Raw genomic sequence first — 19,812 nt, 5'->3', positions numbered from 1 at the left:
ACTTACCCCCATCCACACACTCACACACTAACAGGCATTTACAGCCACCAGGGCACTGGGAGGTGTGAAAGAGCAGACACACAGAAAAAGGAGGCAGGAAAAAGAAGAGCGACAGAATACGAGAGATTAAGATTAAGACAAGGGGAATATGCAGATTCACAAACTGTATCTGCAAGCAACTGATTAATTTCCTTCTAATTCGGCGTTAGGTGTGATGTTTAGTGCTGAATATGATCTTGAATTAATTACTGGGTGTTTTTTGGTACCAGGGCTCATATCTGCAGTATCAGGAGTGTCAGACAGGAACAGGAAAGCACCAAATACCCACATTATTGCAGGAGTTGGTTAATGCCCTCGTTAACAGTGACGTTAATTAGCCACATTCGTTAGGGGAGATGAGGTTTACGTGGGTTATGGGCGGCTAAGAGCACAGACACAGAGCCCCATGGGACCAAAACAGCTGAGAGGATGCTGTAATAAGTAGCCTGGCCTCCACAAAGCAGACATGTACACCACACGCACAGCAGCAGGTGGAGACACTTCTGAGGGATCTTCTGTGAGGGCCAGGGGACCTTTAGCCCTGGTTGCCATCTGCTCACCAGACCAGGGGAAGCCATCTGCAGTGACAGAGCTGAGCTGGAGGACCCCAACCCACGGAGGAGCCTCGGGGGTCCAAGACGCTGCATTATAAGCATGTGGGATTTGAAGAAACTGGTTTTTGTATTGAATAGATAACGATTATTCTGTAGCATTTATATTTTGTACCAGTGAATGTTCAGATTTAAACCAAGAACAAAGTCCCTCAGTAACAATGTGTGATTATGAATGGCTACAACATTGACCCAGAGAACCTGACTGGCTGGGATTGTGTGTGCATATTTGTGCACGTGCATGTGCGTGTGCGTGTGTGTGTGTGTTTGTGTCTTGGGTCTTGAGTCTTTAATACAGTTTCAATGCTCTTTAAAGCTATAATTATGAAACCAATAAGCACAGATCATCTCCACCACTAATATCTCTGACCTCTGCCCTCTCTGCTGGGATCACACTGATACCTGTGACCTCTGCCCTCTCTGCTGGGATCACACTGATACCTGTGACCTCTGCCCTCTCTACTGGGATCATGCTGATACCTGTGACCTCTGCCCTCTCTGCTGGGATCATGCTGATGCATGTGACCTCTCTCTCTCTCTCTTATTTAACAACACCTCGAAACCTTCACAGGAAAGTTACATTTACTCTGATTTACTTTTGTATAATGACCTAAATAATGCTTCCACTTAGCTAAATGTGATGTCTAGAAGTAGTGATATTTAGGGCATGATATCCACCAGAGAGCATGGGAGAGAGAGAGAGAGAGAGAGAGAGAGAGAGAGAGAGAGAGAGAGAGAGAGAGAGAGAGAGAGAGTGAGTGAGAGAGAGAGCGAGTGAAAGAGAGAGAATGAGAGAGGGAGAGTATGAGAGAGAGCGAGAGAGTGTGAGAGAGAGAGAGAGAGAGTGTGTGAAAGAGAGAGTGAAATAGATAGAGAGAGAGTGAAAGAGAGAGAGAGGGAGAGAGAGAGTGAAAGAGAGAGAGAGAGGGAGAGAGAGAGAGTGAAAGAGAGAGGGAGAGAGCGATAGAGAGGGAGAGTATGAGAGAGAGTGAAACAGAGAGATACAGAGAGAGAGAGTGTGTGAGAGAGAGAGAGCGAGAGAGTGTGAAAGAGAGAGAGTAAAATAGAGAGAGAGAGAGTGAAAGAGAGAGAGAAAGAGTGAAAGAGAGAGAGGGAGAGAAAGAGTGAAAGAGAGAGAGTGAAAGAGAGAGAGAGAGGGAGAGTATGAGAGAGCGGGAGAGAGAGAGCAAGAGAGAGAGAGAGTGAAAGAGAGAGAGAGAGAGAGGGAAAGAGAGAGAGAGAGAGAGAGAGAGAGAGAGAGAGAGGGAGAGTATGAGAGAGAGCGAGAGAGAGAGAGTGTGAGAGAGAGAGCGCGAGAGAGAGTGAAAGAGAGAGGGGGGGCTAGAAGAGAGAAGGGGAGATAAAAATAAAGAGAAGGGGATAAGGGGGTGGGACCACAGTGAGAGTGAGAGAGTGCCCATCACTTCATTTGCTGTTACCTAGCAACTGCAGCAGCCAGGAGGAGCGTTACCCAAACACAAGCAAAGCTTCCATCTCACAGACCATCACTGCCTTCCAGTCTTCATACAGACTCAAGTACTTTTCGATCACGGTGTAGCAGGTGTGTTTGGGGCCTCCTCAGGGGAGTGTGTGTGGGGTTAGAGGAGTGAAACTGCTGCACAAGTTTCAGTGTGAAACGAATGTGTGCGTGACAATTTGATACCTTCATCATAACCACACGTCCTCCATCAACTCAAGATCTGCCTCAAACAACTACAAATCTCTCTCTCTGAGTGTATAATGTCAGCTTTCAGTTTATTTAACATTTTTAAATATTCTCCTCAGCGACAAACTTTTTTTTCATCAGGATGCAGGATGCAGCACCTAATATACGTGTTTTCTATAAGACACAATATAGACATGATTCAATCAGTCTTTTTAAAATTCCAAACACTACAGAGCAGTTCATAGTTCATGCAAATGGGATAAAAGCATCATTTCCAAAGCACCAAGGGCCCAGTCTTTCTGGGCTTCACAGCACCATGGAGACAGGAAGTACGCCAAACCTGGAGACAGGTAGTAGACCAGACTTGGAGACCGGCTGGAGGCACCATGACACGCACCGCCTGTCCAGCACTGCTGTGAAGGCCTTCACCTTCTGAGAAGAACGGTGCCAGGGTCTCCTGTACGAAACCCACAGCTGCACTCATCCACATCTAATTAATGGCGACTGCAGTGGTTACAGTAACACGATAACACTGCAAAGCACGTGCTGGCATATCTGCACGGGAACTAAACAACTCCCAGAGCCGGTTGCTGCTAATGCGCCTGTGAGGTTTCAAGCAGACAAGAGAAAAGAAACAACTGAGGGCTACTTCTGATAGTCCAGCAAATGACTCAGAACATGGCAAGCGCCCGCTAGGCACAGGGCTCCTTCATTTCAGGGTGGCACATTCAATAAATAAAAGGTGTTTTATCTTTCCAAAGACAAAAAGTAAAACAATCATTTGGAGCTGTTTTTGCATAACTGTTACCATAATGTTCTTCTAAGACAATCATCAAGAACTTGTGATGATTCCTCTGCATTTAATTAGCCCACATTTCTCAAAATGAGAACACAGCACAGGACAGAGAAGTATTTTTTGTTCTTTTCATTTCTCTGTCTGATAAAAAGCTTAAGCTTATTGTGCACTTGTATCGGCATTGATTCCTGTATTTCAACAGTATTCTAGTTCAACGGTACCTTGAACTCTGATCTACTGTACTGTACTAGGATGTATTCTATGAGTAGATGACAAAGCTCTTTTGTAAGTTGCTCTTAGGAAGAGCGTCTGCCAAATGCCAAAAACATAAAATGCTCTCTGTAACACGCTTGACTTAACAAGTGGAAGATTTGAGTTAGTTGAATTGAATGGTTTGTCAAATCAAGAAAATATCACAGAATATGCAAAGCAGGTGAACACGCCTGTCACTCACAACCCTTCTGTATCTTACAGCAACACATTCTGTGACCAGATAAACAGAAGCCCCGACACCCACCCCAGGCCTTTTCCTCTACATGTGCAATCACCTGAAACTCCTTTTTTTACACTTGTTTTGCGTGTGGACAGATGTGGACCAAGAATGGCTTTAAAGTGTCATCTATTAGAATGGACCTGGTGAAAGGAAGTCAAGTCGAAGCAACGCCTAACAAGGGCCTGTTTCAAAGTTGAAATCTCAAAGGTGAACAATAAATGGACCAGAACGCTGGAAACCTTATCCAAATGTTGGTGGATAGACGACTGTGACGTCGGGTGCCTTGGCCTGTAACGATAAATTACCAGTCAATGATAAGTAATATTACAACACAAAGGAAAAATACAACAACCATTTTTGGCACATGCAAACCACCAGACTTTGGTGTGCATGGGCTTTAACTGCAGACACCCATGCACGGTTCCTCTCCTGAGGACTGAGATCCATAAACGCTGCACTGTTAATGACCGCCCTTCCGTGACGGCAGGCTACAGCTGTGGAGTAAATGACAAGAGATAACAGACCCGTGGCGCGGGCAGGTGCAGAAGATGTAATGCCCCGAGGGGCATTTGAGTGGCATGCACTGGGTGTTTATAGCAACACCTTGATGCCAGAGTGCACCTTAATATTACAGGAGACAAAGATTATTCTGTAGCATTTACCACTGGCCTCAAAGAGAGAGAGCCCTCCGGGCACATAACTGCAGGCTGTAAATTAGTTTAAAGTTAATGTTTAAGGTCTTATTTTCATAGTGGATTTATGCATTTATTTAGTTTATCTTTTAGTTGAGTTAACACTTGGCTTTACATGTCATGGTTTTCATGTGCTATTTTTTTCTTTTACTTATCCTTCCCTAATTTAGCAGGTTTAATCCGGTTCTGGTGAGCCTGCTACTAAAGTGCTTCTGAGCAGAAACTGCGTCTCCCGGGGACGCTGCGGTGGCATCAGAAGTGGGATAGCAGCTGTGCGGCGCATAAACGAGCATAAAAGAAGGTGCTGCCCAGGAGAAGATGGCGAGGATAGTGGTGATGCTAGCTGGTGCCTGCTGAGAGAGAAGCAGCTCTGCCTAGCCCTGGCACGGAGGGGCACTGCACACGCTTTTGGATCTTCCGCCAAAGCAGCATGAAGACCTCACAGCAGTGACCTCCAGCGACGTGTTGGACAGGCGGCTACGGCGCAATCTGTTATAACGGCTGTGTTCGGAGCGGCTGAGGCTGTGGGGAGAGTGGGTAAGCGATGTGGCGGTGAAAGTTAGAATGATGGTTCAGCAGGAGAGTTAGCGCGACACTACTTCCTGAATGCACTGTTGCTGGAAGAGCTGAAATAACGTGCAACTCACCACCCCATCCAAACTCCAAGGACCGAGGCGGAGATAGGACTTCGCAGAATTTCTGTGCTGAGACGCGGCAGAGGAGCTCCGCGAGGCGACGAGGTGTAATGCATCCCTGAGCAAACGCTGGAGGGGCATGTGTGGCCAAAGCAGGACGAGAGAAGTCCTTGTCAGAAAGCTCCACGAAGCTGAGCAAGTGAGGAAACAGAAGTGGGGGTACTCCCTGAGAGGCTGTTGCTGGTAGGAACAGCCTTCCGCAACTACACGGCCACGGCTTGGCTGAAGATGTCCGCAACGACAGGCGGCACAGCAAAGGCATGGAGCCAGGGCTCCCAGCCAGGATCAACCCCACCTCCTGGGGGTGAGGCCATCGGCTGTGTAGGAGCTGAACACGCAGAGCTGGATGGTAGAACTCCAGGGAGGGCTGAGCACACGAGCATCACCCGCAACAGTATCGACTGTGCTGTGGACGACACAGGAAACAGAGAACTGCAGAGGCTGTTGAGGGCAGCTATGTTGCAGCTCGTCCCACCCTGTGAGAGAGGACTGGTCAGGACGGCAGGGTTTATCTTTTAGTTAACCTGCCCGCCCTCACTGTAAAACGAACCCAGTTCCTATTCTGCCTGTGAGCCTGTTATTACAGCAGTGTTCACAAGCAAAAACGATGCATCATGAGCCTTTTTCCATGAGGGCACTGCAAGAGTTACCATATGTACCCCCAAGATGGGTACCTTAAACAACATAATTCTCCAGGTCGAGCCATGTGAAGCGTGCTTCACTGATGCAGGTTCAACACCAGGACACTACAGGACCCTCGTGAAGTCATGATGGATGGCAGCTTCTGTCAGGACCAAATGTGTCTGAGATCCAAATAAAAGTTTCTATTTCTATTTTGCACATCACAGACTTACATAATGATCTATAGCCTTTAGATCATCAAATCATTATAAATTCCGATACTTTTAACTATGGGAAATAGCTTATTCAAGAATATTTTAATCAGACAAGTTAGAAATTCACCAATATCAATAAATTTCCACTGAACAATTTTCACTGAACACTCCCCTTGCCCTGGTTACATGGTATGGCCTGCTGCGTGCAGTAGGAGTTCTTCGTTGACTGTGTCTCGTTTGTAACCACACCTATGTTGTTTTGCACACACCTGCATCGATTTAGTCTTGTCACGTTTCTATGTATTTAAACCCTTGTCAGTGTGTGTATTATTGTCTGTCATTGATCATGTCCGTGTTCACGTTCACAGTTTGTGTTATACGTGAGTGCCGGTGCCTGTATCATATGTTAATAAATGTTTGTCTCCGTCGAGCGAGTATGTACGTCCTGCTCCTTGACCAGCAGCACTCGGACTGTTACATTTCCCATATATGTATGTTTCTTTTTAGCAAAAACTTTAAGATTTATAACACATTGGTCTATTTGACCCAACGCATTGTTGTATTTGACCATCCATCTCAGTAAAGAAGTGACATGAGAAAACTTTGGAATGTTATAGACCAGGCGGACAACCAAAGGCTGGAGACTTAGCAGAGAAGCTGCAGTATTTGATGGAAAACTAGACAGTAGGGAATAGTAGTCCAGTCAGAAATGACCCAAGCACCCAAAATGCAATGTAATGGTAGAAGGCTAGCTGGTTGCCCAGAACCACCATGGTGTTGTTAACAGTATACTAGAGACTATGATGGTGTCTATTTAACTGAAAGGTCAAGCTATATAGAATATACATACAAAGATAGACGTATACATAGATAAGTTCCATCTTGTGAATACCTGAGATTCAGGAGAGAATGAGATTCAGCCTTCTGTTCAGAAATGTCAGAGATGAGTCAGGTATCCTCTCTGAGCCACAGAAGACACAGAGAGAAAATAACACATACAGTTATATCATCAGAAACTATATCATGTGAACTGATTGCTGAATCTTCTGGTTTAATATACAAAGAGAAAAAGATTGGACCGAGAACTGACCCCTGGGGCACTCCAGTCATAAGGTTGTGTGGGGCTGAAAGCAGCTCGAATCGAGGTGACCAGTATGACTGACCTTGAATATATGATGAGAGCCAAGGGAAGGCACCACGGCTGACTGCCAAAGCTGGAAAATGCGCAAATAAGCACCTGGTGATTCAGAGTGTAGAGCCAGCAGACGAGGGAAGAGGAGAAGAGATGAAGGCACGTAGTTCTTTCAGGCTCTGTGGACACCTGAAGTGACTGACAGGAGGGCAGTTTCGGCGAAATTCCCGGACAGGGAATTGCGCTATTCCCTCCGGTGTTGGGACTTGTTCCAAAACAAGTCCACTGCAGGGATTTGGGCAGAAATGAGAGCACAGAAACTTTTGTGATTGTTTCTATTATTGTTGAGGTCAGGAGAAGGTCACTTAAGTAAGCTGTCATTTAAATTTATTGTAGATTGTACAGCAGAACAGCACATGCTGTAGTACTTAAAACACAGAACAATACATACATGCAGCACAACAGTGTGAGATAAATGCAGAATACGTTTGCATTTACATTTACAGAATTTGGCAGACACCTTTGTCCAGTGCTTTGTAGACTCTCAAATACAGAACCTCATGTGACAACAGAGGATGAGTTCAGTGTTAAGAATACTGCCAGGCTAAGGCCCTGACTAGAATGGAAAAGAAGACAGTAAATGAATGTTGTGCATATTTAAGTGCTTAGTAACCCAGTGAAGAGGTGAGTCTTCAGTCTTCATTTGAAGACAGCTAGTCACTCAGCTAGTGGAAGTTCCTTCTTCCACCTCGTTGGCAGGACAGAGAAGAGTCGTGTTGCATGTCTTGTTTGTATGTTGAGGGATGTTGGTTCTAGTCTAGTTGTACTAGAACAAGGCTGAACAAGGTTTGATTAGCGCTTACAGGTACAGGGGATCTGGTCCGATTACAGATCTGAAGGCAAGCAACAGTATCCTGACGCAAGCCCCTACAAGGAACCAGTGTAGGGATCGCAGCAGTGAAGTGATGTGGGAGAACTTCAGGAGGTCGGAAACAAGCCATGCAGCTGCAATCCGGATGAGATGCAGGGGTCTGATGGCACAGAGAAGACAGCCTGCCAGTAGTGAGCTGCAGTGTGCAACACCGAGATGACAAGGAACTGAACAAGCTACTGACTGGCTTCCGTGGAGAGAAATGGCCAAGTGTTCCTTTAGAAATATGAGGAGAGAATGATCGTTGGTTATCCTGAAGTAGCCCAAGGTTGCGCTCCTCGTCAGTTGCAGTGCTCCAATAGTTCCCTCGTCAAGATCTCAACTTGGGGAGACATCTCCAGCGATACCTAGCAGCTCAGTCTTGCTGAGACGCTACGCCTCAAGTGAGGCGCGACTCTCCATCCAAGAGATGTCTGCTAGGCATGTTGAGGTGTGAGCAGAAACCTGAGTGTCAGAGGGTGGAAACCAGAATATCAGTTTGAGTATTATCAGCATTGAAGTGGTATGAGAACCCAGCAAGGATATGACCTCACTAAGACAGCAGGAAGAACAGGACAGGACTAAGCACTGCGGGACACAAGTGAAGAGCCTGTATGGAGTAGATGTGCATATCACAATCAAATTACCACCACCTGATGGTTCCTCAAGGAATGAAACATACATTACCATGCTGTACAAGCAATCCCAATACAATACACATGCAGGGCAATGAAACACACATTTTATATTACATTTACCAGACACTTTTATCCAAAGCAACTTACAATCATGACTGAGTACAACTTGAGCAACTGAGGGTTAAGGGTCTTGCCCAGGGGCCCAACAGTGGCAACTTGGCAGTGGTGGAGTTTGAACCAGCAACCTTTCAATTACAAGTCAAGTACCTTCACCACTGAGCTACCACTGCGCCTAGACACAGGGACACAATTACACTGACAACATTAAGTCCATGTTTTGAACTGAACTGAACTGAATATACTTTAATATTCCTGAATCTGTCCTGAACTCCAGAACCACTGGCCCATCTCATGACCAAGACAAACACGAATGCACACACAGCTCAAAAATGTTCTTAGTGGCAGGGCTGAGACAAGAGGTGGGAATGTCTGAGCAGATGTCCCAGGAGAAGCAGGAGCAGTGTGGTGGCAAGGTTCCTCTATGTGGCTTCCTGACTGTGGATTAAAGAAGTTTCAAAACATTCCGAACGTAGCTGCTAGAGTTCTTACATATGCCATCTTAAGGCAACACACAGTTCCCTGACTCAAACATGTACAATGGCTTCGTGTTATTTTCCACATACGATATAAAACATTTCTTTGCCTTCATGGTCTGGCCGCTCCATTCCTGTCTACTCTTCTTTGTATGTGTTCTCCTTCACACGCTCTCCATTCCTCTGACACCCATCGGCTCTTCTCCCATGCCTCCACACTCTATTCCAGCTACAGCTTCTCGAGCTACTGGCCCAAAGCTCTGGAACACTCTTCCTCTTCATCTCTGTGCGTCATTCTTTCTCTCCTCATTAATGTTTTTCTGTCATTATTCCTTCTCATTATTTCCTCATCTTTGTTTCATTACCTGTTGTATGTTAATCTTCTTTTTTACTAGAATATATTAATATAGTATTTTCCTGTGCAGTGTGTACCTCAAAAGGCCAACTATTATTCTATATCTTTATAATATATAAATTATTATTGTTGTTGATGTGTTGTTGCTGTGATAAAGAGACTGGGTGATGAAATGAGCTTTGATGGTCCTGATGGTGGCGGAAAGATTGTTAATTAGTCCAAGCAGATGTTTGGGTGGAGTAAATAGTTTAGGCAGACTGCCTGTAGGAAGCAGCCATGGCTGAGACTGGCTATGGTAGCACAGAGACTCTGGGACCTGCTGTTGGATCTCAGGGATGTCTGTGTCTGTCACTGGCCTTGAGCCAGGTGGTGATGATGGTGTGTAGGTAGACCCGGACCACCCTCCCGGCTGTTCTCCCGACTCTCTGTAGGGTCATGTGGTCTGGAAAAAAATAAGGTTCCCATATCAGATTGTGATCCAGCTGGTCCAGAAGATCCCCATGAAGAAGGTGGTCAGAAAGGAAAGGGGGGGGGGGTGGTGTTGAAGATCCAGGCACAGAGATGACAGGCTGACCAAAGCTCTGCCTCCTCCACGTGTGCTGATGATCCCCACCACTCTCGTGCCATCAGCAACTATGGTGACGTGATTTGAGCTGTGCCTTGCAGGGCACGCGAGTCAAGTCACGTGAACGGCGACGGACGGGGCCCTCGGCCCTGGTGAGCCAGCGCTGTGGCCAGCGTTGTGTTGCCTTGGCAGAGTGACTGAAATACTTGAAGATGTCTGTGATATATACATGAAATCCCTGGACGTGAGAGAGGACGTGCAGAATGGCAGAAGGTGGGTGAGCAGAAAAGGAAAGGTAGAGGACAGTTTAGAAAAATGCGAGATGAGCCTCGCTGTAAAGGAGCAGAAGGAGGTAAAGCGAGTCGTATTTTCTCCACTTCTTCTCAGCTCTGTATAGCGTAATTCTGTCAGGTCCGAGGGTGTCTGAGAGGCAGCGGCCAGAAGATGAAGGTCAGGACAGTTTGGAGAGGAACGGCCAGACTCTCGGGGCTGAGAGTCCACAGCCGCAGAGAGGTTTAAGAGGAGAGGCGGCGGAATTGGCAGGTACTTCTGAAAAATGGTAGCCGTTGGTAAAGATGACCAGACTGTGTGAGGAAGGAGGGTTTGAAGGTTCAGTGTGCAGCGGACGGAATGAAGAGAACATTTTTATCACAAGAAGGATGAAAGATGAGAGAAGATGAGACCGTTTGAGAGTGGCGGCAGTGAAGTTCCTTGTTTTACTGCAGAATAGTACTCGTGGAGACAAGCTCAGAAGGAGGGAACGACGCCACGGCTATGCAGATCGCTGCTAACGAGCAGCATGTGGGATATTTAACGTGTACGTGGACGGAGGTGGACCACCTCTCCCAGAACGCTCAGCAAACACGCAGTAAATTAGCCTGTGAGCTTTACTCACTGGGTGCAGAGTAGGAGGATGACAACTAATTAATGAAAATCAAAGGACATCAACAATAAGAAACTGTTCTAGTGAGTTCCTGGGAGAGGGAAGATGACAGAGGCCACATGGAAAATGAAAAAGTCAGAATTCTGCAGTAGCACTTGAAGTCTTTAATAAAAAGGTTTAATAAGCTGTACAGGCATAGAAGAACAACAACGGAGCACAACAGAACGCCGTCGGCACAGTGAGCGGCACTTACCTTTGACTTTTTTGTTGAAAACCATTAACAAGAACGTCTGTTGGATATTTTGATTTCTATGGTCTCACTTCTTTTCTTGAAGTTTTGTATCTACCAGAATTCTGTGGTCCAGCTGGGTACATATTCAGAGACATTCACATATGTATAGAGAAAAGCCACAAGGAGAGAAGCACAGAGCCCGGTGTCTCGTTAAGACAGTGCTGCACAGAGCCCAGTGTCTCGTTAAGACTGTGCCGCACAGAGCCCGGTGTCTCGTTAAGACAGTGCTGCACAGAGCCTGGTGTCTCATTAAGACAGTGCTGCACAGAGCCCGGTGTCTCGTTAAGACTGTGCCGCACAGAGCCCGGTGTCTCGTTAAGACTGTGCCGCACAGAGCCCGGTGTCTCGTTAAGACTGTGCCGCACAGAGCCCGGTGTCTCGTTAAGACTGTGCCGCACAGAGCCCGGTGTCTCGTTAAGACAGTGCTGCACAGAGCCCAGTGTCTCGTTAAGACTGTGCCGCACAGAGCCCGGTGTCTCGTTAAGACAGTGCTGCACAGAGCCTGGTGTCTCATTAAGACAGTGCCGCACAGAGCCCGGTGTCTCGTTAAGACTGTGCCGCACAGAGCCCGGTGTCTCGTTAAGACTGTGCCGCACAGAGCACGGTGTCTCGTTAAGACTGTGCCGCACAGAGCACGGTGTCTCGTTAAGATTGTGCCGCACAGAGCACGGTGTCTCGTTAAGAGGCAATTATTTCTTGTGTTTTTTCTTTTATTTTTCTTTTTTTCAAAAAATAAAACCCAATGACTTGGTTAATCAATGCAGGAATCATCTGATACAACTGAGTGCCAGAAGGAAAACGCTGGAACACTCTGCCCAAACAAAAATCTAACAGTACATAAGATGTCAGCTAAGAAACACACACCACCAGGAGCGAGAAATACAAAAACTATGAATCCAGCCTAAATGGATGAAGAAATGAAACCAACTTGGCAGGGGAGGCGTTCGGTCCCACCCATGTTCAGCAGGTGCACTGACTGCTCTCGGAACCATGGGACGGTGAGTGTGCGAGGGCACGCACAGGTGAGCACGCAGTGCTCGGGTGCGGTGGTGACTGGTAAGCACAGGCCGAGCTGGACTGTGTGTGATCTAAGGTTCATTGGTGTCCAGCGTGACAATGTCGCAGAAAGCCTCTCAAACGCCTGTACGGAATCAAGGAATCAAGGTTCTGTGCCCTGTCGCGTCCCGCCGCGTCAGGCCCGTCTCTTCAGCGGGCCAAGGAACAGTGGGACAGACAGGCCTGTTTCTTGTTCGGCAGCTAGAAGAAGAGAAACTGTGTGGAGAAGTGCACAATTGTAGGAACGGGAAAGAATCTTCAAACATGACACATCTGTTACTGTCGCCTTGCAATGCGATGTTTACAGTTTCGGGTCACTTCTGCTTTTCTTATCAGTCAATACTCGTGCGGAATGCACACTGACACTCAAACCATCCACGCCAGTAAAAGAACAATCGCGCACACTTGAGTGCAGATCATGTGCTGGTCACATGATTTCACGATCCTCCTTCGACCGGCTGGTTGTACATTTTTTAATCAAGCATGATCTATTTTTGTGACAGACAGCCCTAGACACAGTACTGCGAAACCCGCCGTCCAAAATGAGACACCGAACATGTGCAAAGGACCGCGGAGAGCAGAGAGCTCCTCCACGTCTGTGAGACCCCTCAGATGGCCTATTTAAAAAAGTGAGGCCAACTAAGCCGAGACGATCCCCAGCGGAGCTGCAGGCCGCCCCAGACATGCAGCCTTGGTGCTTCTGTCCCGCTAACCTTCTTTTCATCCTCTGGCGGGGCTGCATGGCGTGCTCCACATCAAAGCAGCCGACTCTCGCCGACTTCAAACAAAGAGCAGGCCCGGCCGGCCGCAGGGCGAAGGTCACGGTTCCATCTAAAGCACTCCATGTCAGAACCGGAGCACGCTGCTTTTGAGACAAACACGGACCTGATCCAAATTGAGTCACCTGATGGTGAAGCGTGAATAGCCGCGGACCAAATGGGCGGGTTCGTGCCTCGCAGGGCGGGGTGGCGAGACTGCAGAGGGCACCGCCTTCGGTCAGAACCAACAGCAGAGAGGGGGCCGAGGCCTCTCCTCACAGGCTGTAGCATCGGTGCCCTCTGCAGTCTCGCCACCCCGCCCTGCGAGGCACAAACCCGCTCCAGCAGAGCTGCATGAGAGGCTCCTAATGACAACCAAAGAAAAGTCCTGATTGGCCTGTATTAGCTTAACATAAAGGCACTTCACCGCAGCAGAAGGTCCTTACAGCATTATTACGCATAATCTCATTGTGCCAAGCGCCACTCGGTGAGCTTTTTATTATGTCCATAAAGCCCAGCAAATCTTTCGGTCTCATTACGCTGGTTATGGCTGTTTGGAAGAGACTCTCGACACTCATCTGTCATCTGATACATTAGCAGTAAGTCAGTAGCGGCTCCTACTGAGTCCTGCCAAGCCACAAAAAACAAACAGGACTCAGTTCATGTTGTACTGTTAAAAAAACAAAACAAAAAACAAAATAAGAACTCATGGCTCAAGAACGCATGACCCAAGAGTAGAGTCAGAAACCTTCAACTAAAACCTTCCTATGTTTACCTTCCTATGTGTCTGGTGGTTGACTGGAAACGTGGTCTCACTGCACTGTAGGCCTCAGCTGTGTGCATCTGCTGTACTTTGTCTCAGCTGTGGGTCCGTATGGATAAAATCATCTGCCAAATGCGTAAACGCAAATGTTAATGTAAACCCTGATTATATCACCTCTGGCCTATTTTTACACTCAGGGCTAATCGTACAGAGACAACAAACCATTTTGCTGTGTCTGCTAAATGCAGTGTAAATGTAAATATAACCGTATAACACCACGGCCTTTACGTATTCACATATCCTGCTCACCCTGAACTGCAGCAGAAGGACACACACACTGGCTGTAGGAAAATGGAGAGGGTTTTCAATAGACACACACACACACACACACACATATGTTCTTGGACCTGGGGAGGATGTCCTACCAGCCTGTCATTCACTGTGGAAGGTCTGGAGGAACACAATGTCCTCCAACAAACCCTGTTAGAATGTGAGCACACGGTTGAAATGACTATGAGCCCAACCATTGCTTGCATGAGGAGGAGAGAGTGTATGGATGGCACTAATGGCACTCCGGCTTCTCTCTGGGTTTAAATAGCACCCCCCCACCCCCAAGCCATAGATCCCCTGCTATTCCTGGATACTTCACACCTTGCACTGTATATATGTTCAGTACAGAGAGTTGAACAGCTACCTGCTTGCTTTGCTCAGCCTTCCTGCCTCTGCCCCACATTTGCCCCACGTCTGCCCCAAGTCTGCCCCACACCTGCCCCATCTGGCCCACAATCCTGGGGCAGAGGGCATAGGAACTGAGTACTTCCCAAACGGCAGAAAGAGAGGGCTGTCCTGAGCTGTGGGGAGGTTTGCTCAGGGTCTGTCCTGCTCCAGCTACTGCTTCCCTCTTACTGGACACAAGACACTAACGTCCCTGACTGGCAGCACAAACCGACTCAACGATGAGTCAATCACTTATTGCACTGAAGCCGACCCCAGGCCAACTCTCTCTCTCTCTCTCTCTCTCTCTCTCTCTCTCTCTCTCTCTCTCTCTCTCTCTCTCTCTCTCTCTCCTCTCTCTCTCTCTCTCCCTCTCTCTCTCTCTCTCTCCCTCTCTCTCTCTCTCCCTCTCTCTCTCCCCCCCCTCTCTCTCTCTCTCTCTCTCTCTCTCTCTCCCTCTCTCTCTCTCTCTCCCTCTCTCCCTCTCTCTCTCCCTCTCTCCCTCTCTCTCTCTCTCTCTCTCATATGGCTGGATGGTACAGACCTTCCCTTTTGGAAAGATGCAGATTTATAATTAAGACTGAAGGGGTTGGAGAGACTCTTCTAAGCAGCTATGAGCAAAGACGCTCCCGTTACTCACCTGCTGCGTCTCACTGCTCCAAGTCAAGTGCCAGGGACTGAGGAGGAGAGGAGAGTCATGGCTGCGCTCCCGTTTCCTCACCCCCTACAGACATGCGGCGGCCCCGCATCGGACCGACGCACCCAGAACCTGCACTGTAGCCTTCAGCATTCCAATCACAAATACAAATGAAGGGAAATGCATTTCAGAACACAGGAAACTGGGTCCTTTATGTGAATGAGTGTGTATTTGTTTACGATTAGTGACCACATCCATAATCACGGTCATGACAAGGAAACCACCAGAAACCAGCACATGAACGCACAGGCTTGGAGATATGGACAAACCATCAGACTGCAAGTACACTCACACACTGCCATTGTGCTGTTTCTTAGAATACATACAAGCACACTGGTGAATCCCTAAAGTGACAGTCGTCTAATGTGATTTGCATTCTTTTGAGAAACATTATTTTCATTATTTGGATGATTTATTCAGCAAAACACCTACAGAACACTCATCTGGAGAGCACGAAGGTGGTCACCATGCTCACAGCGCACAATAGCAAAGCAGCAGTGATTCGTCACACGGATCATTTGCATAATCTGAGCCTCTATTGCAAAGTCCAGTAGTTTGATAATGATTAACAAAATATATGTTGTGTAGTCCTAGTGTGAGCACACTGAAACCAGACCGAACCCACCTCCCCATATTGAGATGGATGTGCAGAAATAACACAACTCTTGCCATTAAAAATTTATTTCTGTTAGTATCTTTAAAGGATACCCATTTGACATCACATTTACATGCTCCATGTTGTCTAGTAACAATCTGTGTGTTACCATCTAATTCTCTAATCTATTTCTGCAGGATCATAGTGGAAGCACTTAAAAACGAGAATGAGCAACAGAGAGTGAGAAAGCGAGAGAGAGAGAGAGTGTGTGTGTGTGTGTGTGTGTGTGTGTGTGTGTGTGTGTGTGTGTGTGTGTGTGTGGGTAAGGGTAACTAAACCTGCTGAAGGCCCAGTGTGATGTATTTGGTTGAATACATGATCAAGCTGAGTGCTCAATCCTTGTAGAATAGAACTGTACAAACCCTTTAGAATAGAACTCTAAATACCAGTGGAAGCAGCTGGAATGTCAGACCAGTTAGGTGTTCAGCTGGGAAGTCAGACCAGTTACGTGTTCGACTGGAACATCAGACCAGTTAGGTATTCAACTGGAAGAACTGGTGCTCCGAGCAGAACTTGGATTTCCCTGCTTTCTGTGCCTGATCGGAGTGGAACACTGGAATCAGCGGGAGTGCAGCAGGTCAGCAGAGAGCCAGTTAAAGTGGAAACTTTTGCTGGAGCCACAGTGAGAAGAAACATCCACATCAGAGGACATGTTGTGGATGGACCGTCTTCACTAACAAGTATCGATTTTCACAAATTTGTTAAAATTTGGGCTAGATAATTATTTACGGCATTTAGCTGACACTTTCATCTGAAGTGACTTACAGTTATGACTGAATACAACTTTAGCAGGTTAGGGACCCCACAGTAGTAACTTAACAGTGGTGGGACTTGAACTTGTAACCTCCTGTTTACAAGCCCAGTACCACAATCACTGAGCTACTAATGCCCAGTCCCCCCTCCCCCCCCCGTGGTCTGCCCTGAGATGCTTTAAATACTTTTTTAAGAAGAGGAAGGATGTTGAACACTTAGTGTAAGACACATTATCACTCATACCATGTCACATCTGTTATTTGAGCAGGTTCTCAGCCCTGCAGAGCTAAAGTGGGTTCCTGGGTTCTGTGGACCAACTGGGGCCTGTAACTGGAGCCTCTTTAAAGAGCACTGAGCTCTTTTGGAAAGCAGACAGGGACTGAAATGTAAAATCCCCCTATCAAGACGTTCAGACCCCATGACGCTTTGCATCAGAGGAGTACTGCATTGCACAGACTCCACACACACGTATTTAAATCAGACTTCACAGAACAGACTCCACACACACACGTGTTTAGATCAAACTGCCAGGACAGACTCCACACACACACGTGTTTAGATCAAACTGCCAGGACAGACTCCACACACACGTGTTTAGATCAAACTACACAGGATAGACTCCACACACACGTTTCGATCAAACTGCGCAGAGCAGATTCCACACACACACATACACACACACACACACACACACACACACGTGTTTAGATCAAACTACACAGAACAGACTCCACACACACACGTTTAAATCAAACTGCACAGAACAGACTCCACACACACGTGTTTAAATCAAACTGCACAGGACAGACTCCACACACACACGTTTAGATCAAACTGCACAGGACAGACTCCACACACACACACACACATGTGTTTAGATCAAACTGCACAGGACAGACTCCACACACACATGTATTTAAATCAAACTACATAGAACAGACACCCCAAAAGTGTTTAGATCAAACTGCACAGAACAGACTCCACACACACGTGTTTAAATCAAACTGCACAGGACAGACTCCACACACAAGTGTTTAAATCTAACTGCACAGGACAGACTCCACACACACACGTTTAGATCAAACTGCACAGGACAGACTCCACACACATACACACACACACACATGTTTAGATCAAACTGCACAGGACAGACTCCACACACACACACACACACACACACACACGTGTTTAGATCTAACTACACAGGTCAGACTCCACACACGTGTTTAGATCAAACTGCACAGAACAGACTCCACAAACATGTGTTTAGATCAAACTGCACAGGACAGACTCCACACACACGTATTGAAATCAAACTACATAGAACAGACTCCCCACACGTGTTTAAATCAAACTGCACAGAACAGACTCCACAAACACATGTTTAGATCAAACTACACACAACAGACTCCAAACACACGTGTTTAGATCAAACGATACATGGTTACAGGTCCACCCTGTTACAGGTTATAGGTATGGACACAGGTAACCTGGAGGAGCTGATACAAGTGTGGTACAGGATTCCTAATGTCTCACAACCCGATCTCAACCCGATCTCAACCCGATCTCATAGCTGAGAAATTCAAACACTGTGTATGAGTGAAGTAGCTTCATGGAAAATTAATGAACTGGTCACAGTGTGGGTGTAAAGGAGCCAGTATAACTAACCAAAGAAGGGGAAGGTGTGTGTGTGTGTGTGTGTGTGTGTGTGTGTGTGCGCGCTGTGTATGTGTGTGTGTGTGTAGTGTATTTGTTTTGTGTGTGTGTTTGTGGTGTGTATGTGTGTGTGTGTGTGTGAGTGTGTGTTTTGTGTGTGTGTTTTGTGTGTATGCGTGATTTGTATATAAGGTGTGGAATGAAAATACTCAGATACTCCAGGCAGTTTGCAACATAAACCAAAGTAGCTGTTCCTTACTTCACTGTAAAAATGTAGAATTATTGTCCCAAACATCCCCCCTACCCAAACACACACCCCTCCTCACCCAAACATACCTCAACCCAAACACAACCCTACCCAAAAACACCCCCCCCACCCAAACACACCCCCTCCTCGCCCAAGCACCCCCAAACCAAACCCCCCTACCCTAAACACACACCCCTCCTCGCCCAAACACACCCCCTCCATCCAAACACCCCCCTAGCCAAACACACCTCCCTCTTCCTTGTCCAAACACACCCCCGCTACATCACACAAGAAAAGCACTCGCTGGCTAAAAAGGAAATGAACCATATCCATAACCACATTAAGTCCATCGATAAAAGCCCACGATTTACAGTTCGAGCAGAATGAAAGGAGATCATCCACATGCACAGGATATTTCCAGCTCATCACTTATGCATTCATATCATTACCCTGTTCATGAGGCCCTAATAACAGATGAGTAACGGATGTGTAAGAACAGAGATCATTTCTGCCTGTGTTCAGCAGATAAAACTGCTTTCCTACCTTGACACTGAAATCCTTGCTTCCCAAAGCCCCTGTAACAGAAGGAAATAGTAGTTATTGAAAGAACTACAGACCCATTTGACCCAGAACTGCAAATGCTTTTATACACATGCTGAATGTGTTCACATTGTCAAGCAGCGCAAACAACTTGACTGGAAATCTTAACGGGATGCGTTTTCATCCCCAGTTATATGGTGCAAGTTTCCTCTTCCCACAGTGACTCACCCAGATTAGAAAAAGCAGACAGAGAGGCGATAAAGCGAGAGAAGTCGGCTACTCCGACCGCGGATTTCTGGCTTTTTGTTGTTTGTTTGTTTGTTTGTTTGTTTCGGGGTTAGCAGCAAGTATTGCACCTGTCTTTCCCATCTAAAAATAACAGCCCGGCTCCTTCACCGTTCCCGCACCAGTGTGCTGCTTACCAGATGAAGTCCGTGCAGTGGCTGCAGAAGGTGGGCTGCTTGAAGAAGCGCGCGATGAATTTGTGGTTCTTCACCTCGTGGACGTTCTTCTGCCTCAGCGCGCCCTGCCGCGCGAAGCCTCTCATCGGCGCGCTCCTCTCCTCTCCATCGCTGTTTGATTGCGCCGGATCAGCCATTTTGAAGGCGGAAGTATTAAAAGTTATTTTCTGGTTTATTATGTGAGCTTTAGCGAGTGCGTCGGTTCAGTGCACTACTCCTCGCAGCGGTAAGCGCGCAGCCGCGGTGTTTGCTCTCTCTGCGCTCCGGCGCGTTGACGGATGGGCGAGCGCACGGCCGGAGTGACGCGAGGCGCGAG

The 19,812-nt window shown here is 47.1% G+C and overlaps 1 protein-coding gene across 2 annotated transcripts in view; it reads right to left on the bottom strand.

Moving 5' to 3' along the window:
- prkcbb (protein kinase C, beta b) overlaps window positions 1–19,812 on the bottom strand; it is a 96,192-nt gene extending 76,380 nt beyond the window's left edge. Inside the window, exons 1-2 of one of the 2 annotated variants that reach the window (XM_035526403.2) lie at window positions 19,458–19,812; window positions 19,039–19,070 (exon numbers count right to left, since the gene is read on the bottom strand). In XM_035526403.2, coding sequence (XP_035382296.1) covers window positions 19,039–19,070; window positions 19,458–19,633 — 208 coding nt within the window. In that variant the 5' untranslated portion in view covers window positions 19,634–19,812. The remainder of the gene's footprint in view (window positions 1–19,038; window positions 19,071–19,457) is intronic. The other variant, XM_035526404.2, reaches the window with a different exon arrangement.

This window comes from Electrophorus electricus, chromosome 3 (assembly GCF_041902795.1).
Source record: "Electrophorus electricus isolate QZ-2024a chromosome 3, ASM4190279v1, whole genome shotgun sequence".
NCBI classification, from domain to species: Eukaryota; Metazoa; Chordata; class Actinopteri; order Gymnotiformes; family Gymnotidae; genus Electrophorus; species Electrophorus electricus.
Note: the sequence above shows the minus strand (reverse complement) of the source record. Positions and strands in the feature narration are given on the sequence as shown.